General features: G+C 44.3%; 1 protein-coding gene and 1 long non-coding RNA gene across 2 annotated transcripts; both read right to left on the reverse strand.

Annotated features, from left to right (window-relative positions):
• Positions 1–479: 479 nt before the first annotated feature.
• On the reverse strand, positions 480–1,093 carry LOC124699049. The gene has a single exon (XM_047231424.1). The coding sequence runs from the start codon at positions 1,051–1,053 to the stop codon at positions 706–708; it is 348 nt and encodes a 115-aa protein (XP_047087380.1). The 5' UTR covers positions 1,054–1,093; the 3' UTR covers positions 480–705.
• A 5,459-nt stretch (positions 1,094–6,552) lies between these two features.
• On the reverse strand, positions 6,553–24,914 carry LOC124699137. Its single transcript, XR_007001286.1, has 4 exons — positions 24,867–24,914; positions 24,311–24,403; positions 7,095–7,217; positions 6,553–6,572 (listed from the first exon to the last, which is right to left on the reverse strand). It is a non-coding gene; the product is annotated as an uncharacterized LOC124699137 (long non-coding RNA).
• Between the last annotated feature and the right edge of the window lie 326 nt (positions 24,915–25,240).

Raw genomic sequence — 25,240 nt, forward strand, 5'->3', positions numbered from 1 at the left:
ATGTACGGTAGCCCCTGCACACACTTGTACAGTCAACGAAGGTAGCTGTTGCGATGGTGAGTGTACTCCCTTTGACTGTTCCTTACCGACAGCTAGCAGAGAGGTGACCGTTTGGAGCGACGGGCTCGGCCGCACTCTCCGGCATCGGATTCCCACATACACACGCGCCTTTTCTGCCGTTCTATGGTGCGTCCACTCTGATCAGTTCCCTATCTCTGTTCCTCCGCGAGAACCAAATTGTCCAAAGTGGTTTGCTTCAGAAGTTCAGAGAACATAGTGAGTTGCAGCTCAGAGTGAAGTTCAGTATTTTGTTTGCCGCCAGTCGCCGCACTGCAGCGCAATCAAAGCTCGGATCAACTCTGAATGAACCGTAATCAGCACAGGTTCTCCCGAACCAGAAACCCCAGAAGATTTTAATCAAAAACTTCAGTTAATCGAAACGAACAGAGATGAACTTCTCAGACATAACGGAGACAAAATTTCTGTGACAATCAAGTCCTCAATTCACTGTATATTAGTGGTCGATTACACGCGGAACCATTTCGGTTTGCTACTGCTATACTCCTCTGGCTATATAAATTGCTCGTAAAATAAATTGCTTAGAGTTACATTACATCTGTAAGTAAGGGCTTCAATCTCGTTTAGAGAAGAAATCAAATCAGAGTTACAGCAAAAAAAAAAAACGCAGAGTCACTGCAGCCCAGTTCAGGCGATGGCGACGGCGGTGAGCCTGCGGGCAGCTGCCGGCTTCGGCGAGCTCGGCAGGCGGGAGCTGAAGTCCCGGTACCGGAACGCGGCCGCGGCGGCGTCGGCGCCCTCGTCGCTGTCGTCGCTGCCGCCGTCGTCGAAGTTGAGCGCGTAGCTGAGCGGGTCGTACCTGAACTCGCCCGTGGCGGCCACCCGTCTCCGCCACTTGGCCCTGCCACCGCCGCCGGTCTGCGGCCTGTCGCCGTCGCTGCTGCCGGGCGAGCCGAAGCAGCCGCACACGGTGGTCCGCAGCTTGTGGCGCAGGGTCGGGGGCGAGTAGGCCGACGTCGACGACTCCGCGTCCATAGTTGAAGGTACAAGAAGCTGGTGTACTGGCGATGTGGAGGTGTGTATGACTGAGCTGCGTGGAGACGACGGGGGCAGGTCGAGGCTATATAGGGAGAGGTGGAAAAAGACGGATAAGGACAGTGACGACGGCGGCGTGAAGCGGAGGAGACGCGCAGGCGGCGCGGAGCGAAGCAAAACGAGCAGCGCCGCCGTCGGGCGCGCGTGCGGGTCGACGTCCGAGGGTAGTATGGGGATTTAGCGTGAGGGAGCCGTTAACGGTCGGTCCTCGCGCGCGCTAGCTGGACGATGGCAACGGTCGGTCGCTGTGCAGAGTTGCAAGCTGTCTCGCATGCACGGGCCGCCGTTAACGGTATCTGTGCTACCACTAGTCGTTGTATTTCCAGCTAGCGCGAGGCATATAGGCAACTACGCTAGCTTTATAAAAGAAGGCTTATATTTTGAAAGGAGAGTACTCCAATACAAGTCTAGCACAATAGATAGATGTAATTCACCCTAAAATTGCAAACGGAGGCTGAGCTATATGTATTGCTTTATTTTAAAAAATTTGGAATCATAGCTTTAAGTTTTAAAAAATCTAAATAAAAATCCTAGATGTAGACAATGATAGAATCTACAAACGTGCGAAACATCAATCTGAAATTCTTTCATTAGATAATAATCATCTATGATCCTACAATTGATGATGCCCTCCCACTCAACAAAAATTTGTTTGATCCGCAACTATACAAAAGTAGTAAACGGGACAAGTAGTTGGGATGGACCGGGATTGAATATGTGGCTTGAGCGCGAGTAAATCAAGAACTACTACTCGTGTGCAATAAAACATAACAAGTAAGCAATCAAGAGCTTACTTATCTATGTTTCCATGCTCGGCATCGCCTTCTTGGACACCATCGTGGTCCACAATATTGACATTGTTGTGATCAGTGGTATTGTGTCCATCGATTCCATGCCAATGGGGTTCACCCCCTCCTCGTTACCATGTTCGGTATTACCTAGGGGCGGAGACAAGATTATAGGTTAACGAGGGCCAAACATGTTAATCATCAGTTGGGAGGATGGGGTGCAAGAAGGCTAATTTGCACTATAGAAAACTTGTCAAAATCATACTTAGCTCTAAAAGATGTCCTGTTGTACAATGGCATGGCCCCTACCTCCCCTAACTTCGCCACTCGTATCAACATCCTTCTTGTTCTAGATTCAATACGTTAGATTCGATGTTAATTGAGTGTAATGTGGCAATATAAATTACTCCATCCATTCCGTTTAAATTGACGTGAGGGAGACAAGACAATGAGAAGATAATGGTTTGGATTGAAGTTCATTAAATCGGAATAGAGGGAGTAGCAGCTAATCGTTGGCCATTATGGGCGCTGCAATAGTCGTGGTTAAGTAAGAAAATCAAAAGGTGTTGGTTTGGAACCTTTATCCGAATTCTTTTGGTTTTCTTCATTCATATTTACCCTCATTCTTCTCTTGCTTAGCATGATTGACTGAAAGCCACGCAACTAAGTGCATAAACCTTGTTAATTAGTCCTACAGGTACGTGCGTGCTCCTCAGCACAACCCCTCTCTCAGCGATATGATACGATACGATACGATACGATACGGGAGAGATCACGTCCAGTGTCAAACATCCGATACTTCCTCTCTTCCGAGGCTAATAGCATCTGATACTCACGCTCACGCGGAACTGACATGATAAAGAAGCACACTGCCGAAAGGAAGGCTAAAAAGGACAGGGAACGACCGCGTTCCTCCGTTGCTCCAAAAGGCAGCCAGCGGAGACGGTGGGCATGTGTGTGTACAAAAATGAATCGATGTGAAGGCGAGCCGAACCTGATGCTACTCCGAAAGAAAAGCCCCGTACGGCGCGGAAGTAAATGGATGGACGATCGGCGTGTGCTTTCGCACGCAACGGCCGACGGACGGACGAGAGGCGACGATGGGCGTCTTCCTTTGCCGCAGCGGCGACGGTGACGCCGCCCAGTCAGACGAGCAGACGGACAGAGTGTAACTGCTAATCTGCATCAGACGAACTGATCTTTTTCGGTCACCTGAAACACTTTATGCCAAATTTTTACATAAAAACTGCATTGCAAGTGGCATTTCGGCCTGGTGGGTGCTTGATTTGGTCAGTGAAACTGCATAGCAACTTGTGAGTGGAATGCTACGCGCTCAAGCCCATCCATCGGCTACGGCGGCCAAGTCGTCAGGTACTGGGGGAAGCAGGACGTACCCCCGGTGCAACCGTGCAAGGGGTCGCACACTGCAAGGTCCATGGAGAACGCGTCCGTCGCGGGCTTCTGTAGAGTGTCCGGGTCGCACCCTTGGCGAGTCTGGCTGGCGAAATGGGCCTTGGCTTCTGACCTGCGTGGTCCCGCGCGTGGCCCCCGCTACTGCGGAAAGAGGCCTTATATTTCTTTTTTCTTCCTCCCGTCCCGCGCGTCCGCGTCCGCGTCGTCTTTTTTCGCTGCGTATTTCAGGAATCGCGAGAGGGGAAGCGCGTGCATTAATTGGTTCCTTCCTTGATTCGACCGCGCGTGCGCAATCACTTGCCTCGTCACAAACCAGTAATTACACTAGCGTGCGCGCAAGGTACTGGACTCAAGGACGAAACCAAGGGTCGTCGATCGGAGGAAACCCGCAAATCAATTAGTACTCGTAATTGCCTGCTGCATGCGTTGGTTCCGATTCCGATGCGGCTGACATAATTCATTCACCAATCCAAACCTCGCCGTCCACCATGAGCCGTCGGTGCCGCACCGCTGCTGAGTCTCCACTCGAGGCCTTGGATCCACCGCCGCTGCTGACAAGTCACCAAGCACCGACTCCGAACAACCTACCCCTGGAATCGACGCCGTCGCCACGAAGCTCCTCTGCATCATCCTCCACTTCATCATCAACCTCCGGATCCGCCGCCTAATCAAATTCAGCTGGAACTCCAACACGCCGACGATCCTCGAGCTCCGAGAAACCCTACCGTCGTCGCAGCAAAAACCCGAGGAGCCCTACCACGGTAGGGGGAACACGTCGACACCAAACTATACCCACCGCCTCCATAGCGCTGTTGGCCGGGGATACCCCACCCTCCCGCCACCGGAGCGGCAGAAAGAGGAGATGAATCCCACGATTCACCGGCGAGCACGGTGGAGCGACGGAGAGAGCCCAAGAATCGCCTTCCTTCACTCTAGACTCGCCTTCCTTCACTCTAGACGGGGAAGGATAAGGTCCAAGAGAGCACTGAACGTACATGCATTCTCTACCAAGAACCAGATTCAGGCACTTCACCTAATTCCTCCTCCGGCTCAGATTAATGCTCCTTCTCACCTAGTAACAATAATTCCTCCTTCGGCTCAAATTCATGGATGCCTAACTTCGATTTTGGTCGGTGCGAACATTTCATGGATACCATATATTGAGCTAAACAATGTTCTGCAAGCAACTACCACGACTAATACAACAAACCGTAAAAGAAGACACCCAGATTTTGATTATATTCAATAACTGGGCCACACATCAAACGGTCCTTCTCCTTGGACTTAAAAAAAACACCGACAACCACTGACCCAAAACCATGCAAACTTTCAGATTTCTCTTTCAAAAATAAAGAAACTTGAAACTTGACATTTTCCAATTTCCTTTGCGCCTTTTTTGGAGCTCCACGTCACACAGCAAAACCATGGAACTATATCACGTCTTGACTTCACTGTCAGACATCACAAACAGCAAAACCAATAATAACAACACCACCCACTTAACTCATCATCCGCTCACAAATCGATCCAGCATAGCTTCTCAACATGCAGCAGCAACAAAAGGGTGCACCATGCTTGCAGACCAACCAGCTCTTCCGCCCTTTGCTCGTGGGTTCGAGGAACACCAGCTAGTCCTCGCTTACCACCGACGCTTGCCGTCCGTCCTCTGCAACTGGGTTCCTGGTATTATCAGTTTACTGGTGCCGGTGACCAAAACCATGCCGAGCCGCTAGCCGTCCATCGTCCATCAGCCGCAGCAGCTACAAACAATCAAAGGAATGAATCCACGAAGAATATATAAAGCAAAACTTTATTCGCCACATTTGGGAATGAACAAACGGCTCAAAGAGAAACAAATGCGAGAAAAGACTCGTGCAGACCAAAACTTTAAGACGGCTTTTTTTACTTTTTGAACCAATAACAGATCAAGATTCTATACAAACTGACAATACTAACAAGCAGAAACAAGGATTCTCGTTAAGACCATATTCTAAACGCATTCCAAGGTTAAGATGGCAGCTGCACCAAACAAACAATATCGTGCAGATTAAAAATGTCCCAGAGGTTCATATTGTCTTTAAGAAGACACAGGAAGCTTACCATTCTGCAGCTGATGCTTATAAGCAACGAAGAAGAAGTGATATATGTCTCAGTTGTCTCTGGGTACTCCGGATTAAGTACTGGTTCCATCTTGTCTGCCATTAAGTCATCCTCCTTGCCCTTGAAAAAAACAATTCATGGTTAGTACAGCACACATACATAGACAGAAACAAGATTGAGGAAAGAAACAAGATGCAGACAGATAAACATGCACAGACAAAATGAGGGATTGTATCAAAATGTTCTGTATTCGATCTAATTGCAGACTCGAGACTGATTGCAGTTCATAAACAGCAACGGAAAACCATATGAACACGACACAGTAGCAATATCAAAAGTAGTACCTACACAATTGGAATCTGCCACTCTGCTTAGCTCGATTAGGGCTTCACTAGAGCTAATTGAAAATGTACAACACAAACAAAAGCATGCAAAGGATGTATAACAGGTATGATGGCTATCCAAGATAAAAGTGCAATTGGTGTAAAAACACCAAATGAGCATCGATCTCGCTAGAATGGATCGGCACGTGGGTACCTACTCGGCACCTTGAGGCACCGAGATGCAAGTTTGCAAATAGCCGTAAATATCGTCCCGAAACAAGTACTATGCGCACCACCGCATTGTTTCATGTGAATAACAAGGACCGTGATGCAATATATACAGCCAAGAAAACTAGCATAGTGATTCAAAAATGTTGCTCGTTTTGAGATTGGTCTCACACGTCTTCAACAACTCATCAAAAGTTGATAATTCACAACGTTGGGAACATAAAAAACGTCCCAAAGAGAAACAAAGTGAGAAAAGACTTGCACAGACCAAAACTTTAAGATGGCTTTCTTTTTTGAAACGATGAATGGATCAAGATTCTATACGGATCGACATTACGAACAAGCGAAACAAGGATATAGTAAAGACCAAAATTCTACACGCATTCCGGGGTTAAGATGGTAGCTGCACCAAACAAAGAATTTCATGCACATTAAACATGTCTCGGACGTTCAAATCGTCTTTCGAAGCTAGAGGAAGCTTACCATTTTGCGACTGATGCTTACAAGCAAAAGAAGAACTCGATACATGTCTCGGTTGTCCCGGTACTCCAGCTTAAGTGTTGTTCCTACTCGGTTCCAGCTTGTCCGTCATTCAGTTCTCCTAGCCCTTGAAGAAACACAATTCAGGGTTAGTACAACACACCAGAGTTAGTACAGAGGTCAAGATAAGAACTAGTTTATCAAAACAACATCTGCTCTGAATCACAAACCACATGAGATAGCTTTGTTACGATGAGCAACACAACCAAATTTGAACCTGGCAACATTACCAAATTAATACTAGTGGCAGGCGACAAGTAATTTAATGGCTTATGTCATTGAATCTTAATTTGGCCAAAAACAAGAGAGAACTTCAACTGTAAATTGGCAGCGCCCAATAATCTACAAGATAAGAATCTCTTCTTGCTAGTTACCGAAAAATTGCGCACCAAAATCACACAAACACTACCATGACTGAATATATCAACATAAACAATATATCAAGCAATCCATACTATTACAAGTTGCACCTGGCAGAAGAAGAAACATTACTCCTCCAGATCATAAACTGTCTAGCTTGAGTAAGAAGACGTTTATTCTACATGTCTCAGAGGTTCAAATAGTCTTTCAGAAGCTACAGGAAGCTTACCATTGTGCACCTAATGCTTATAAGCAAAGAAGAACTGATACATGTCTCATATGTCCCTAGGTACTCCAGCTTAAGTACTGTGTCTGCTGGTTCCATCTTGTCTGTCATTTAGTCCTCCTAGCCCTTGAAGAAAAACAATTGAGGGTTAGTTCAGCACACACTGTTCTTATGTATCCTATAACCAGAATTAGCACAGGTGTCAAGATAAGAACTAGTTTATCTAAGCAAGATCTGCTCTAAATCAAACAAACCACATAAACTAGCTTTGCTCTGCTGAGCAACACCAACAAATCTAATCCTGGCAACATACCAAATTACTACTAGTGGCACACTACAAGTAATTTAATGGCTCACTGTCATTGAATCTTAGTTTGGCAAAAGAAGAAGAGAATTTCAATCTGTAAAATGGCAGCACTCGAGAATCTACAGAATAAGAATCTCTTCTTGCTAGTTAACGGAAAATTGCACATCAAAATCACACAAATACTACCATGATTGAATATATCCCATAAACAATATATCAAGCAATACATACTACTACAAGTTGCAATTGGCAGAAGGAGAAGAAACATAACTCCTCCAGATCATAAGCTGCATGGATTGATGCGGTGACCCAGCATACCACTGCATGTTGTAGTATACAAGTCGTTGATATGATCTTCATGAAGGGACTTCTTCACAAATATCACATCCCTCAGAGTGGTACAACAGAAACATTGCAGGTCATAACACTCGATAATATATTACAATCATGGTCTTAACAAGTTGGTATTCTCACGAGTCCGATGAGAACACCCTACAACATAAGGTACTTAGTACAAACCAACTAGATATGAAAAGAGCTCAGCAACTTATTTAAGTATGCCACTACGCTGCTCGGCTCTATGCTACTCGGGTATATCACTACTCCTCCACCTCCATGTCATCGGGTCCGTAGACTATCCCATAGTCTACGCCTTCAACTCCTCCGGAAAGATCGGGTTCCTCGTAGACCAGCTCGTAGCTTCCTCCTCGGTGCTCCATCGGTCATGGCCTCCACTTCCGTATCACAGCCTAGCAAGGGTGTCGAAATAAAGTGAGTACAGGGGTACTCAGCAAGTTCAAAAGAGTAAAAGGTGTTTGATGCACTAGCTACGACCATTGATCAGGAAATCGCAGGTCAATGCATGTTTTGAAAACATTTCTTCAAAAGGTTTATTTTATTCTGAAAACTATGCCCGTCAGTCTTCACAGGTTGACTAGAACTTCACGGAGTTCCTTTCCTGCCGCGTTCGCAGTTCCCTTCCCGGAACAGGGAGTGACGGCCACAATTTAATACACTCTGCAGAGGTGCGTTACTTTTCCCATAAGAGATCTCACCCTTTTTGCCATCCGCAGGGACTTGCCCCCGTTCACACTTCCTTGGTGTGAGGCCAGGTATAAAGATCCAAGCCCACACCGCCTTCTCCGCGACCTCGCGTACCCACCCTTTTGTAAGTCTGTCCTCTCCTATATTTATGGGTAGACTAACCCAGGCACTTGTTCTCTCCTATACCATTAAGGTAGACTGAGCCGAACAACTTATATGCCCTGTTCTATACACCATAGATAGACTGATCCGGACAACCCTTACAATCCTTCATAGACCAATAATAAGTCTACCCTCTCCTGTATCTAATGGTAGACTGTGCAGGACCACATGTCCCCACCTTTACCAAAGATAGACTCGATCCGGGCAACCCTTATTACCAATCCGTTGGCATGCGAGAGGGAAAAGATACAACTGGCTTCCCAGAGCCATTATAGATCTTATGGTCAACGCGATATGTACGGCGCTAGAATCAACTGGACGGCATTGGTACTTAGTCCTAGATGAATAGTACCCATGCAATGGAACCTCCACCAATCAACACATACCTTGGTTCCATTGCCAACCACATAGTCATATTCATAATTGGAAAAGTAACATTTCATTTTCAATGCAGGAATGATAAGTCATATAGCTTTGCATTAAATTAATAGAAAATACTCAAATTTGACATGAGCAAGGGTGAACTTGCTCGTGGACTGCGAGATAGTGCGGTTCAATGCGTTGGATGGAACCCTGGACCTCGGGTTCTCGTAAAGAAGCATCATTGTCCAGTAAGGACAATGTTATAAAATCCAAATGATGCATGCATGGATGTATTATTTTTTTTGTTGAATCCCTTTATCCCGATGAGTTATTACAATTTAGGGTTGAGTTAAGATTTATGCCTTTGGCGATAATTTGCAATTGTTTTAATGTGTAAAACACTTTAATTCACACAAGGTAACATAATTCAAAGTAAACTACTTTATGTTGGTGATTTATTATTTATTCCAAAATAATTTGAAATAATAGAGTTGTCTCTATATTTTTGAGAATAAAAAGGAATAGAATATCTTCCTTTGGAAAATACCTTTTTCAAATAGAAATGATTTGGAATAATAGAATCTCATTTTGAAATGTTTAAAAATAAGTATTTGAACTTATTTGGGATTTTTCCTTGATTTATTAATTCAAGGAAATATAATTTGAAATTCCAAATGTTTATTTTAAATTCATAAAATTCACAAATTTAAATTTGTTCATCAAATTTTATTTCATATTTTATTCTTATTAAGAATAATTTTTCATTCACCAATCCAATTTTTAATGGATTTTTAGAGTTGTATTTTATTTATTAAAATTTGGTGAAATAATGGCCTTTTCTAAATTGTGAAAATACTAAAATACCCCCTGGACCCATATTGGGCCCAGCCCACTAACCTAAGCCCATGGGACAGCCCACTAAGGCGTGCCCATAGCGGCTTGGTGGAGCCGAACGGCCCACCGCACTCTCACTCACTCGGCCCTCTCACTCGCTCGACCTAACCCTAATCTCTCTCGCGACGCCCTGGCGATGGCGTCGCCGCCATGGCCGCCGCCCTGCTCCGGCCATCACCGGCCTCCTCCGCCGTGGTCACCTACCGATCTAGAACCGCCTCGAGCAGATCTATCGATCTGTCCGAGCCGTTTCTCTCCTCTCGTCCTCTCCTCGGCGAATCGCCTCGGTCCGGATCTCTCGGAGAATCGCCATGGGCGATCCGGTGGTCTCCGACAAGCTCTCGCCTTCGCCGTCGACGTGTGCGCCTCCGAGACCGACTCGGCGCGGGTGCTGCTCGCGCCGCCTCGTGCCGTCGTCTCCATGCTCGTGTCTGCTCGTGGTGGTGTTCGTCGGCGTAACGCCGGCGACTTCCACGGCTTTGCGACTGCTATGGCCGCGCGGGCACCGCCTCGCCATGCCATAGTTTCGCCTCCGAGCGCGGGTAAGGTCTTTTGCTCCTCCTCCTTCTCTTACGTGCGCCTCCCTTGTCACTCGTTCTTCTTCCTCCTCATGATCTGTTGCTCTCCGGTGGTCTTGTGATCATCTAGAGTTATGCTACTGCTCGCGCAATCTTATCGTGCTTCGGTTATCGCAAGCTCATGGCTCAATTACCGTTTCCGGTACCGGCACATGCTTCTTTGCTTGCTCGTTCATGCTATGCTTGCCTCTCTTCTACTCCTAGCTTGCTTATGGCTTGATATACCCTGTTGTTCATGCTTATGGGCTTGCTATGCTTACTTGGACTATTATGCTTGCTTGTCTAGGTGCACTTGTGATGCATCTCGTGACACTTGTGTGTGTGCCGGAGGTGCCCGTGATATAATACAAGACTACTATCGCAATCCAATGATCCATTGGATCATTTCTTGCTTGTTGGCAAATCCCTTTGTGTAGCTTGGCTTGCTATGATTGATCAATTTGATCAATTGTTGGTCGTTGATTGCTTATCGGCTAACACCGTGGTTATATGGTTCACTTATTTGGTGATGCTCGATGCTCAAGCATCACCGTGCTCGTTGCTTACTTGCTCTAGTGGCTATGAATTAAGTTGTATTGCTTAACAAGTATGTTGTTGTCATGCTTAGCATGGATCTCGTGATAAATTCATGCTTAGATTACTTAATTATGATGAACTCGCTTATGCAGTGATGATTTAAATGTCTTGCTTGTATATGAGTTTGCTTGTTCATGATTCTTTTACAAGCAATCAAACTCGAATCCATTTCCGGATAGTGATGTGGTCTATTTGGCTTGCTCTTATTTGGTGCTAAGTGTGATGTGACCTCGGTAGCCTTGCTACTCGATTGGTTGCTCACTTAGTTAGTTGGATCTTGTGGTTACTCATCTTTGCTTGCATATTAGGGGATCATAGTAAGTATGAATGCCAATATGCTTGCCTCGTGAAGAAATCTAGGGTTTTACTCGATGGTTATGTGCCTAGGATTTTCTCGTGTAGTCTATACTGGCTGCTATTTATTGCAACACATCTACTGGTGCTATTCGTGCATCGGATCTTGCTTCAGTGCACAAGATCCGTATCCGGGTGGTTTCTATTTTGGTGGCTTTTTAGACTAGCGAGTGATCCTTGGTGAAAACCAAGTGATGATTCACCCTGTTGAGCATCTCGCTCAACCCCATGACTATGTCATGTATGTTTTATGGATTAGATCCATTGGATCTGCTCCAGGAACTTGGTATACCTTGTTCCAGCTCCTAGTATGAGATTTTGTGTTGATGCAGACTTGTGGTTTGTTCACAGCCCTTCACCTCCAGATCTTGGATGATCTTCTAGGTCACCATGATTTCTGATGGTTTGAGTGGTTGTGTGTGTGGTTATGTTCTTGCTCAAGAACAGGATGAACTATGCTGGTTTTTTGCTTCACCCTTACCTGGTGATCTTATCTGGTCGACTGGTCACTGGTTCTAGGGTTTGTGCTCCTTTTATATGATCCCTACTTCTATTCCTGCATTGACACACAAGCCTGGCATGCTTGGTGACTATGCTTTTGCATGGCCTTGCTGTTGCTGCCCAGCACACTTGAGCTGTGTGCTCTTATATGCTGAAACTTGAGCCCCTGCAGCTGCTCAGTTTTGGTCTCGCTCGATCCTATCTTGTGCTCGTCCCTGGTTTTGGACAAGCACAAGTGTGTCATGACTTGGTTCTGCCTAAACCGAAGATTGTGTCACTTGCTAACTGTCTAAACTGAATCTTGAGCTAACACTTATATTCTGGCTAGTGTTTGTGATTTGTTTTGCGGTGTTTTAAAGTTGAATATGACCAGAATATATTCTTCAAGCATTTAGTTTAGGTTTTAGTTTAGGAATACACTTGTAATCTTCCTTTTTATTTCGTTTATTATTCATTGATTCTTGTATCAAGAATATTGTAAAGACTTTGTAATCTGTGTTGATATCAATAAAGCCCAAGGTTTTTGTTTATGAGCTTTTTGATTATGTGACATTTATATTCTGAAATAATCATTGTATTTGTGATTCACTTTGAAATTCAAAGTGATTTGAATTAATAAGTTGTTTGAATTATGAATTCCATTTGTATTGTTCAATGTTTATTGTTTAATGTAATGACACTTGTCAAATGAAATCAATTCCCCTAATCAACAAGATACAAAAGAGATCATGTCGAAATTTCCCTAACTCACATTGCCTAACCCTAAATGCAAGATGAGAGAGAATCTCGATCCCTCTTAGGTTTAGTTGCAATAAGGCGCGAAAATTTCCCCGTTTTGCGATGAAATGCACATCCCATTTCTAAATCTACCCTTCGTTGTTCCTATGTTCGGGTTATTACAGCCTCTCCCCTTAACGTAAACTTCGTCCCGAAGTTAAGATTGGTACTCGAATAACTCGGGGTAGGACTTCCCGAGCTCTTCTTCGGTCTCCCGGGTTGCTTCTCGTTCGGGATGATGTTGCCATTGTATCTTGCGTATTTGATTGCTCTATTCCTTAACTTCTTCCACTCGTACTTCCGTAATCTTTTCGAGCTTCTCCACATAAGTTAAGTCGGATTGTAGCTCTATTTCTTCATGTGTAATAGGATCATCGAGTGCCTTCAAACATTTTCCGAGTTGTGATACATGAAAAACATTGTGAATTAGACTGAGACTGTTCCGTAGTTCCAACTCAAAAGCTCGTTTCTCGATTCCGATCGAGTATCTTGAATGGTCCTATGTATCGAGGACTTAGTTTTCCTTTTACTCCGAACCTTTTGAGTCCTTTCATTGGGCTAACCTTCAAATATACCATGTCTCCTACTTTTGGTTCCCAAACTCGTCTCTTCTGGTCAGCATAACTCTTTTGTCGACTTTGGGCTATTTTGAGTCTATCTCGGATCACCTCGATGACTCCTTGTCTCTCCTTGATGTAGTCCGGTGTAAACTCCTTGTTCTCTCCGGTTTCAAACCAACAAATTGGTGATCTACACTTCCTTCCGTACAATGCTTCGTACGGTGCCATCTGGATACTACTCTGATAACTATTGTTATATGAGAATTCCGCCAATGGTAGATGGTCCTCCCATGAGCCTCCAAAGTTTAGAGCACAAGCTCTAAGCATATCTTCAAGTATCTGATTGGTTCTTTCGGTTTGTCCTCCGGTTTGTGGATGATAAGCTGTACTGAAATCCAACTTGGTTCCTAAAGCTTCTTGGAGTTGTTTCCAAAATGCTGATGTGAAAATTGAACCTCTATCTGAGACTATCTTCTTTGGTACTCCATGCTTGCTAACAATTTCCTTTACATAAATGTCCACAAGCTTTTCTGCGGTATCCTTTGTATTTACGGCTATGAAATGAGAACTCTTGGTAAGTCTATCCACTATTACCCATATCATATCCTTCTTTTTACTAGTCATTGGTAGACCAGTAACAAAATCCATCCCGATTTCATCCCATTTCCACTCCGGTATCTCTAGTGGTTTGAGTAATCCCGCAGGACTCTGATGTTCTGCTTTTACTCGTCGACATGTATGGCATTCGGAGACATATTGAGCTATCTCTCTTTTCATGTTGTTCCACCGAACATTTCCTTCAAATCCATATACATCTTAGTACTTCCCGGATGTATTGAGTAAGGGGTTTCATGTGCTTCCTTCAATATGATTGACTTCACTTCGGATCATCCGAGTACACATAACCTCTTCTGAAAGTATAGAGAACCAAACTCTCCAAGATTGAATTCTGACGGTCTCCCTTCTCCAATCCTTTTGATTTCTTCTGGGATGAATAAGTCGTCTACTTGCTTCCGAATGATTTCATATTTTAGGTCTGAGTACATTTCATCCATGATCCTCATGGTTGCTATGCTTCCCACTGTATCACCTTGGATAAACAGAATCTGAGCTTCTTCAAGTTCTTTCCGAAGTTCCTTCGGAATCTCCCATTCTGTAGGTTGATTCTCAGTACTCTTCCTGCTTAAAGCATCTGCTACTACATTAGCCTTGCCTCGGTGTGTAGTTGATTGTCGACTCATAGTCTTTAATCAACTCTAACCATCTCTTTTGTCTCATGTTTAATTCCTTCGAGTGAAGAAATACTTCAAGCTTTTGTGATCTCGTATACAACTCACATTTGGATCCATAGAGGAATTGCCTCCAACTCTTCAAAGCATACACAACCGCCGCCAATTCTAAGTCATGTACTCGGGTAGTTATGTTCATGTGGCTTTAGTTGTCTTGATCCGTAGGCTATCACCTTACGATCTTGCATTAGAACACATCCAAGTCCATTCTTGGAAGCATCACAATACACCGTGTAATCCTTTCCGGTTCCGGAATCGCTAACACCGGTGCCGTGGTTAACTTCTCTTTGAGTGTTTGGAAACTCGGTTTCACACTCATCAGTCCACACAAATGGGGTATTCTTCTTGAGTAACTTGGTCATTGGTCCTGCAATCTTCGAAAATCCTTCAATGAACCTCCGATAATAGCCCGCCATACCAAGGAATCCTCTGATCTCCTTAGCATTCTTAGGTGACTTCCATTCCAATACCGATCGAACCTTGCTTGGATTCATCGCTATTCCCTCTTTGGTTATGACATGTCCAAGAAATTCAACACCTGTCTAACCAAAACTGGCACTTGCTCGAACTTTGCATATAGCCGATGTTCCCTTAAAATCTGCAGAACTATCTTCAAATGCTTGGCATGTTCTTCTTTATCTTTGGAATAGATCAGAATGTCATCGATAAACACGATCACAAACTTGTCCAAGTACTTCATGAATATCTTGTTCATCAAATTCATGAAAATAGCCGGTGCATTTGTTAGTCCAAATGGTACAACCAAGTATTCATGGTGTCCATACCTTGACACAAACGCCGTTTTTGGCACATCTTCCTTCTTGATCTTGATTTGGTGATATCCCGACCTTAAATCTATCTTCGAGAAGACTCCAGCTTCCTTGAACTTGATCAAAAAGATCTTGTATTCTGGGTAAAGGGTACTTGTTCTTGATGGTTACATTGTTAAGATTCCCGTAATCTCCACACATTCTCCTTCCTCCATCTCTTTTATCCACAAAGATAACCGGTGTACCCCATGGTGACACACTTTCTTGGATAAATCCCTTCGTTCCAGCTCATCTATCCGAGCCTTCGGCTCCACTAACTCCTTTGGCCCCATCTTATATGGTGGTTGAGCTATTGGTGCTGTGCCTGGAATTAGATCTATGGTAAACTCGATCTCTCTATCGGGTGGCATTCCCGGTAGTTCCTTGGGAAATACATCTTGAAATTCATTCACTACAGGAATATCTTCAATCTTCACCTCCTTCGAGACTATTCAGCTCCAATCCTATCTCCAACCGAGTGTACTTGTCTCCTTGAAACACTATCTGACCTCCTATGGAGTTTCGGAGTGATACTGTCTTGTCTCCACGCGTTGATTACTCGCGCCATTCTCCGTTAACTGAGTCCATTCCTAGGATGACCGATATGTCCTTCATGGGGATGATGAACGAGTCCGCGAAATATACACAGTCACAAATGGTTATGACTCGTGCTTCTTTCACGTGGGTTACTAAGATCGTTCCCCCTGCGTATAAGACAGCTTATAGGTGTTTCTAACTTAGAACATCTAAGCCCGAATTGTTCCACAAATTCCCGTGCAAGAAATGATGTAGTTGCTCCGAGTATCAAATAATACTTTGCCAGGATGAGTAAGGATGCTGAGCGTACCTACGACTGCTTGATCCGACTCTCCTGCTTGCTCCAAAGTTGTGCAATTCAGCTTCCCATATGGCTTTCCCCTCTTGTTGTTGTTGTTGTTCCGGTTGCTGTTGTTGTTGTTGTTGTTGTTGTTGTTACCTCCGCCTCGTCCTCCGGAGCTTTGTCCACTCCATGACGCCTTGTTTGGACACTCTGGCTTGATGTGTCCCTCTTTCCCACAACCATAGCATATGATCCGGGCTTCTGACAATCCCTTTGAATATGTCCCTCTCGCCCACAGATCGTTGCATATGATCCGATTTCTTGGGTTCCGATTCGACCTCCCCGGTTATACCGATTACCGGTAGGTCGGAATCGGGGTTTGAAACTCCGATCCGGAGTCGGTTCATCGACCGGGTACTTCCTTGGCTCGATACGAGCCTTCTTCCTTCTATCCTCCCGGACCCGCTCGTAGTCATCCTCGAAAGTGATTGCCGAATCAATCGGTTCCTGGAATTCGCGAGTCCGTGCCAACCTCGCTTGCATCTTCATATATGGATTCATGCCTTTCATGAATCGTTTCTTCCTTTTCTCATCGTTGTCCACTTCCTCGTGTGCATATCTTGACGAGTCTATTAAAATCTCGGACATACTCGCATGATAGGTGCGAGATTCTGATGCAGCTCGTCAAACTCTCTCTTCTTCAGCTCCACCACGCTCTCCGGAACATGGGCATCCCGGAACTTCTTCTTGAATTCCTCCCGAGTGAACACCTTTTCTCGGAGGGTGTATCGCCACAAGATTCTCCCACCATGATGTCGCTGGACTCGACAACAAATAAGTGGCATACCGAATCTTTTCTTCATCATTGCATCCAACGGTCCTCAACTTTCTTTCGGTGTCCATGAGCCGAGTCTTCCGCATCCATTGGTTCTGGGGCTGATGCAAAAGGTAGTGGTCTTGCATTCGGAAGTCCGATAAGGTTACTCCCCTGCCTTCATTACCCCTATCATTGATGACGTGGGTAAAGAAATCTTGCATGTTCTTGTTCGACTCTCCCGGTACCTCCTCCTATCTTCTTCCATTGCCCTCATGTACTCGTTGGAAATCTGGATGCATCATTGGATGTGGTGGTGGTGGTGCATCCTCTCGCTCTAGCCGCGGCATCCGCTTCTTCCTTTTCTTTCGCCTCCCGCTCTCTCCGAGCATCTTCGGTTTCAACTAACGCCATTTCCCCCTAGTCCTGTAACAAAGAGCGATTACTCATAATTACACCATGCAAATGTTTTCTGAGCTCAACTCATTGCCCAGAACTAGTCACACAACGAAATCAAGAAGCAAATCCAAAACAAACATTTATTATGTATATACACCGTATAATACATAACACACTCACAAACTTATATTACATGTGGTACATATAAACCACTTATTTGGCTCCAAGCCCAAGCCAACGGGAATTTAAAATACGTTCTATTACAATACCACCTAGATTACTTTATTCTTCCTTGGAGCTCTACTCCTCATCGTCTTCATTCGCCTCCGCGTACATCCCCGGGGTCCAACCGATGACAGCGACTAGTCTTCCGAACACCGTCCGGAACAAAGGTCCTTCCGGTAGGTATGTAATCCGAATCGGACGAAGTGCCGAGACAGAGATCCGTCATTCCAAAGTAACTAGATAAAGACTCATACATATCCCCGATGGAATACAAGTGCCTCTTCTCCGAGCTCATCCATGGAGGATTCCTATTCACTTGACCCCTCATCTTCTTCTTCTTCTTTTTCTTTGTTCCGTAACTCTCACCTACTTCGTACTCGCGATGGTTTAGATATACCCATCTCCAAATCTAAAGAAATGGAATCAGCACCTTTCTCTTCCTCGCTCGTAGTGTTGGTTAACATTTGGGTTAACCGCATCACTCTCATCTCCCGTATCACATGGAATTGGCTCCTCCTCATCACCGAAAGGTTCCCCGAAACGCCAACCCGTCGAGTTTTCAATCGGTGACTCCGAGCAATTTATGTTCCATGAGTGGTCTCCCCATATCCAAGTATCATATGATGCCGACACATGTGGATAGTGCGGAACAAAGTTAGGTGTAAGTGGGTCTCTTGTAGGTAGATTTCTCTTGAACCACCGGTCACTCAAATCTACATCACCGTTCGGGTTAAAGAAGGGTGTAGTATGTTGTGGTTGTGCCCTCAAGTCACGCATCCGAGTTCGGACTTTATCGTGGTCCGTGAACTCAGCTAGCATGTGGTCAATCTCACCTCTCATCTTCATGTGTAAAAGATACATCGTGGTCAATAAAGACTTACAGCCTATCCATGTGCCGTGTCTGCGGCTTCGGGACTTACGTGGGCTAACACCAAATGATTAAGAGTGGGATCCTCATCTTCCTCGGCATGAGGTATATGAGAAAACTCCGAACATAGGAGTTCTACTCGACTTGTGTCTGCCTTATCTCAAGGATTGCCTTGAATAGGCCCATATGGTAAGGTCTGTGGTGATAGTTTTGGCTTCTCCGTATGGCATTATACGACTCATCGCCAGTTTTTCCGTAGTTGGACCGATACTCGCACTTGGCTAGGATTTCCCCATCATAGTAAGTATACTTGATAACGAGTATCCGTGGATCGCAATGAAGTTCCTTCGACATCCCACACAGGAGAGCTGTTATTGGTCCATCATAATCACCGAGCCAACCCTCAACTTTCCTCAAAGTCCTCTTGGGAAAAGTGTTCGCCATTATGGTCGTATACAAAAACAGAATATTAGTAGTGATAATGCATCATAATAGCTATAATAAAGAATTATCGCACTAAAATATATGGTTTTGCTATTCTCAAGTGAATAATCACCATACTTCTAGAGAATCCTTTACTATTTCTACTAGACTCCTACAGTGTTTCTTCCCTATACTAGGTTTTTCCAACCTAAGGTCGCAACATTTGCTCTGATACCAGCTGCGGTGACCCAGCATACCACCGCATGTTGTAGTATACAAGTCGTTGATATGATCTTCATGAAGGGACTTCTTCACAAATATCACATCCCTCGTAGTGGTACAACAGAAACATTGCGAGTCATAACACTCGATAATATATTACAATCATGGTCTTAACAAGTTGGTATTCTCACGAGTCCGATGAGAACACCCTACAACATAAGGTACTTAGTACAAACCAACTAGATATGAAAAGAGCTCAGCAACTTATTTAAGTATGCCACTACGTCTGCTCGGCTCTATGCTACTCGAGTATATCACTACTCCTCCACCTCCATGTCATCGGGTCCGTAGACTATCCCATAGTCTACGCCTTCAACTCCTCCGGAAAGATCGGGTTCCTCGTAGACCAGCCTCGTAGCTTCCTCCCGGTGCTCCATCGGTCATGGCCTCCACTTCCGTATCACGGTCTAGCAAGGGTGTCGAAATAAAGTGAGTACAGGGGTACTCGGCAAGTTCAAAAGAGTAAAAGGTGTTTGATGCACTAGCTACGACCATTGATCAGAAATCGCGAGTCAATGCATGTTTTGAAAACATTTCTTCAAAAGGTTTATTTTATTCGAAAACTATGCCCGTCGGTCTTCACGAGTTGACTAGAACTTCACGGAGTTCCTTTCCTGCCGCGTTCGCAGTTCCCTTCCCGAACAGGGAGTGACAGCCACAATTTAATACACTCTGCAGAGGTGCGTTACTTTTCCCATAAGAGATCTCACCCTTTTTGCCATCCGCGAGGACTTGCCCCCGTTCACACTTCCTTGGTGTGAGGCCGGGTATAAAGATCCAAGCCCACACCGCCTTCTCCGCGACCTCGCGGACCCACCCTTTTGTAAGTCTGTCCTCTCCTATATTTATGGGTAGACTAACCCAGGCACTTGTTCTCTCCTATACCATTAAGGTAGACCGAGCCGAACAACTTATATGCCCCGTTCTATACACCATAGATAGATCGATCCGGACAACCCTTACAATCCTTCATAGACCAATAATAAGTCTACCCTCTCCCGTATCTAATGGTAGACCGTGCGAGACCACATGTCCCCACCTTTACCAAAGATAGACCGATCCGGGCAACCCTTATTACCAATCCGTTGGCATGCGAGAGGGAAAAGATACAGCTGGCTTCCCAGAGCCATTATAGATCTTATGGTCAACGCGATATGTACGGCGCTAGAATCATCTGGACGGCATTGGTACTTAGTCCTAGATGAATAGTACCCATGCAATGGAACCTCCACCAATCAACACATACCTTGGTTCCATTGACAACCACATAGTCATATTCATAATTGGAAAAGTAACATTTCATTTTCAATGCGGGAATGATAAGTCATATAGCTTTGCATTAAATTAATAGAAAATACTCAAATTTGACATGAGCAAGGGTGAACTTGCCTGTGGACTGCGAGATAGTGCAGTTCAATGCGTTGGATGGAACCTGGACCTCGGGTTCTGTAAAGAAGCATCATTGTCCGGTAAGGACAATGTTATAAAATCCAAATGATGCATGCATGGATGTATTATTTTTTTTGTTGAATCCCTTTATCCCGATGAGTTATTACAATTTAGGGTTGAGTTAAGATTTATGCCTTTGGCAGTAATTTGCAATTGTTTTAATGTATAAAACACTTTAATTCACACAAGGTAACATAATTCAAAGTAAACTACTTTATGTTGGTGATTTATTATTTATTCCAAAATAATTTGAAATAATAGAGTTGTCTCTATATTTTTGAGAATAAAAAGGAATAGAATATCTTCCTTTGGAAAATACCTTTTTCAAATAGAAATGATTTGGAATAATAGAATCTCATTTTGAAATGTTTAAAAATAAGTATTTGAACTTATTTGGGATTTTTCCTTGATTTATTAATTCAAGGAAATATAATTTGAAATTCCAAATGTTTATTTTAAATTCATAAAATTCACAAATTTAAATTTGTTCATCAAATTTTATTTCATATTTTATTCTTATTAAGAATAATTTTTCATTCACCAATCCAATTTTTAATGGATTTTTAGAGTTGTATTTTATTTATTAAAATTTGGTGAAATAATGGCCTTTTCTAAATTGTGAAAATACTAAAATACCCCCTGGACCCATATTGGGCCCAGCCCCACTAACCTAAGCCCATGGGACAGCCCACTAAGGCGTGCCCATAGCGGCTTGGTGGAGCCGAACGGCCCACCGCACTCTCACTCACTCGGCCCTCTCACTCGCTCGACCTAACCCTAATCTCTCTCGCGACGCCACGGCGATGGCGTCGCCGCCATGGCCGCCGCCCTGCTCCGGCCATCACCGGCCTCCTCCGCCGTGGTCACCTACCGATCTAGAACCGCCTCGAGCGGATCTATCGATCCGTCCGAGCCGTTTCTCTCCTCTCGTCCTCTCTCCGGCGAATCGCCTCGGTCCGGATCTCTCGGAGAATCGCCATGGGCGATCCGGTGGTCTCCGACAAGCTCTCGCCTTCGCCGTCGACGTGTGCGCCTCCGAGACCGACCTCGGCGCGAGTCTTGCTCGCGGCGCTCGTGCCGTCGTCTCCATGCTGTGTCTGCTTGTGGTGGTGTTCGTCGGCGTAACGCCGGCGACTTCCCGGCTTTGCAGCTGCTATGGCCGCGCGGGCACTCGCCTCGCCATGCCATAGTTTCACGCCTCCGGGCGCGGGTAAGGTCTTTTGCTCCTCCTCCTTCTCTTACCGTGCGCCTCCCTTGTCACCTGTTCTTCTTCCTCCTCATGATCTCGTTGCTCTCTCGGTGGTCTTGTGATCATCTAGAGTTATGCTATCTGCTGCGCAATCTTATCGTGCTTCGGTTCATCGCAAGCTCATGGCTCAATTACCGTTTCCTGGTACCGGCACATGCTTCTTTGCTTGCTCGTTCATGCTATGCTTGCCTCTCTTCTACTCCTAGCTTGCTTATGGCTTGATATACCCTGTTGTTCATGCTTATGGGCTTGCTATGCTTACTCGGACTATTATGCTTGCTTGTCTAGGTGCACTTGTGATGCATCTCGTGACACTTGTGTGTGTGCCAGAGGTGCCTGTGATATAATACAGTACTACTACTGCAATCCAATGATCCATTGGATCATTTCTTGCTTGTTGGCAAATCCCTTTGTGTAGCTTGGCTTGCTATGATTGATCAATTTGATCAATTGTTGGTCAGTGATTGCTTACTGGCTAACACTCGTGGTTATATGGTTCACTTATTTGGTGATGCTCGATGCTCAAGCATCACTGTGTCTGTTGCTTACTTGCTCTAGTGGCTATGAATTAAGTTGTATTGCTTAACGAGTATCGTTGTTGTCATGCTTAGCATGGATCCGTGATAAATTCATGCTTAGATTACTTAATTATGATGAACTGCTTATGCGGTGATGATTTAAATGTCTTGCTTGTATATGAGTTTGCTTTGTTCATGATTCTTTTACAAGCAATCAAACTCGAATCCATTTACGGATAGTGATGTGGTCTATTTGGCTTGCTCTTATTTGGTGCTAAGTGTGATGTGACCTCAGTAGCCTTGCTACTGATTGGTTGCTCACTTAGTTAGTTGGATCTTGTGGTTACTCATCTTTGCTTGCATATTAGGGGATCATAGTAAGTATGAATGCCAATATGCTTGCACTGTGAAGAAATCTAGGGTTTTATCGATGGTTATGTGCCTAGGATTTTACGTGTAGTCTATCTTGTCGCTATTTATTGCAACACATCTACTGGTGCTATTCGTGCATCGGATCTTGCTTCAGTGCACAAGATCCGTATCCGGGTGGTTTCTATTTTGGTGGCTTTTTAGACTAGCGGTGATCCTTGGTGAAAACCAAGTGATGATTCACCCTGTTGAGCATCTCGCTCAACCCCATGACTATGTCATGTATGTTTTATGGATTAGATCCATTGGATCCGCTCCGAGGAACTTGGTATACCTTGTTCCGACTCCTAGTATGAGATTTTGTGTTGATGCAGACTTGTGGTTTGTTCACAGCCCTTCACCTCCAGATCTTGGATGATCTTCTAGGTCACCATGATTTCTGATGGTTTGAGTGGTTGTGTGTGTGGTTATGTTCTTGCTCAAGAACAGGATGAACTATGCTGGTTTTTTTGCTTCACCCTTACCTGGTGATCTTATCTGGTCGACTGGTCACTGGTTCTAGGGTTTGTGCTCCTTTTATATGATCCCTACTTCTATTCCTGCATTGACACACAAGCCTGGCATGCTTGGTGACTATGCTTTTGCATGGCCTTGCTGTTATTCTTGCTCGACACACTTGAGCTGTGTGCTCTTATATGCTTGAAACTTGAGCCCCTGCAGTTGCTCGGTTTTGGTCGCACTCGATCCTATCTTGTGCTTGTCCCTGGTTTTGGACAAGCACAAGTGTCTTGTGACTTGGTTCGCCCAAGCCGAAGATTGTGTCACTTGCTAAGCTGTCTAAACTGAATCTTGAGCTAACACTTATATTCGGCTAGTGTTTGTGATTTGTTTTGCGGAGTTTTAAAGTTGAATATGACCAGAATATATTCTTCAAGCATTTAGTTTAGGTTTTAGTTTAGGAATACACTTGTAATCTTCCTTTTTATTTCGTTTATTATTCATTGATTCTTGTATCAAGAATATTGTAAAGACTTTGTAATCTGTGTTGATATCAATAAAGCCCAAGGTTTTTGTTTATGAGCTTTTTGATTATGTGACATTTATATTCTGAAATAATCATTGTATTTGTGATTCACTTTGAAATTCAAAGTGATTTGAATTAATAAGTTGTTTGAATTATGAATTCCATTTGTATTGTTCAATGTTTATTGTTTAATGTAATGACACTTGTCAAATGAAATCAATTCCCCTAATCAACAAGATACAAAAGAGATCATGTCGAAATTTCCCTAACTCACATTGCCTAACCCTAAATGCAAGATGAGAGAGAATCTCGATCCCTCTTAGGTTTAGTTGCAATAAGGCGCGAAAATTTCCCCCGTTTTGCGATGAAATGCACATCCCATTTCTAAATCTACCCTTCGTTGTTCCTATGTTCTGGGTTATTACAGCTGAGTAAAAAGACACTACTCTACATGTGGACTGCATCATGTGCGCTAGATGGTTGCTTAACACATTTCCAATCCTATCCGTCGGTTTTCGCTATATTAGAGCACATTCACAAATAGCACACCACATAATCTGCTTACAATATTGTTGATAATGAATGGCTTAAAGATTTTGAAGGCTCTTGGACGCATATGCTTGAGAGGTACAATATTGTTGATAATGAATCAAGATAGCTGCAATTAAATCACATGCCACTATCAGGATTACATTACAAACACTAGAGCAAGACTTGATCAAGAAAGTAGTGCCAGATTTATGAACATCAGCACAAGCACTAAGAAGCATGGTTTTTGAGTCGCTGTATAGTCGGTGAATAGTCGCTGTATAGTCGCCAAGTCGTTTTCCAAAAATCACGGCGACTCGCAACTATACAGCGACTTATGGCGACTATACAGCGACTTTGGTCGACTATACACTAAGTCGAAGCCTCGGCGACTTGACTTGACTCGGCGACTCAAAAACCATGCTAAGAAGACAGCAACAGTACCATTATTCATATTAGACATAACAGGCAAATACAAATTAGGACCATATAAACAACATCACCAGCAGCACAAACCAGTACCAGAGAAGCTCCATGTATAATTAATTCAATGACTTAATGGACAGACACTGGGCATCAACTCAAAGAATCACCTGAGGGAATTGTGGCCGAAAGTGAGATAACACCACCACCACCACGGCCTGCCCAACAGCGGTCACACCGCATACTCTTATGCACCTAACATATTAGAAGAAGATCGCATATTAGAAAAGCGACTACGATTAAGCTACTATGGAAAAAACACACTATCAATGATACGAGCAGATGCAAGGCCTTGGTGTTCATACCTCGGGCACCTAGATCTCCTCGTATTTGCAGGCGATGGACATCGTTGCGAGCCTAGACCCCTGCGAGCTGCACTCCCATCAAGGAACCTGCCGATAGTGTATATGACAGGTTAGTTTTTATATAAAATAGAATAATAAACCACTACACCTATAACTAAAGCGCAATAACACTACTGCCT

Source organism: Lolium rigidum, chromosome 1 (assembly GCF_022539505.1).
Source record: "Lolium rigidum isolate FL_2022 chromosome 1, APGP_CSIRO_Lrig_0.1, whole genome shotgun sequence".
Taxonomy (NCBI): domain Eukaryota; kingdom Viridiplantae; phylum Streptophyta; class Magnoliopsida; order Poales; family Poaceae; genus Lolium; species Lolium rigidum.

Coding starts and splice junctions, on each gene's coding strand:
- LOC124699049 (XM_047231424.1), bottom strand. CDS start 1,053: ATGGACGCGGAGTCGTCGACGTCGGCCTACTCGCCCCCGACCCTGCGC.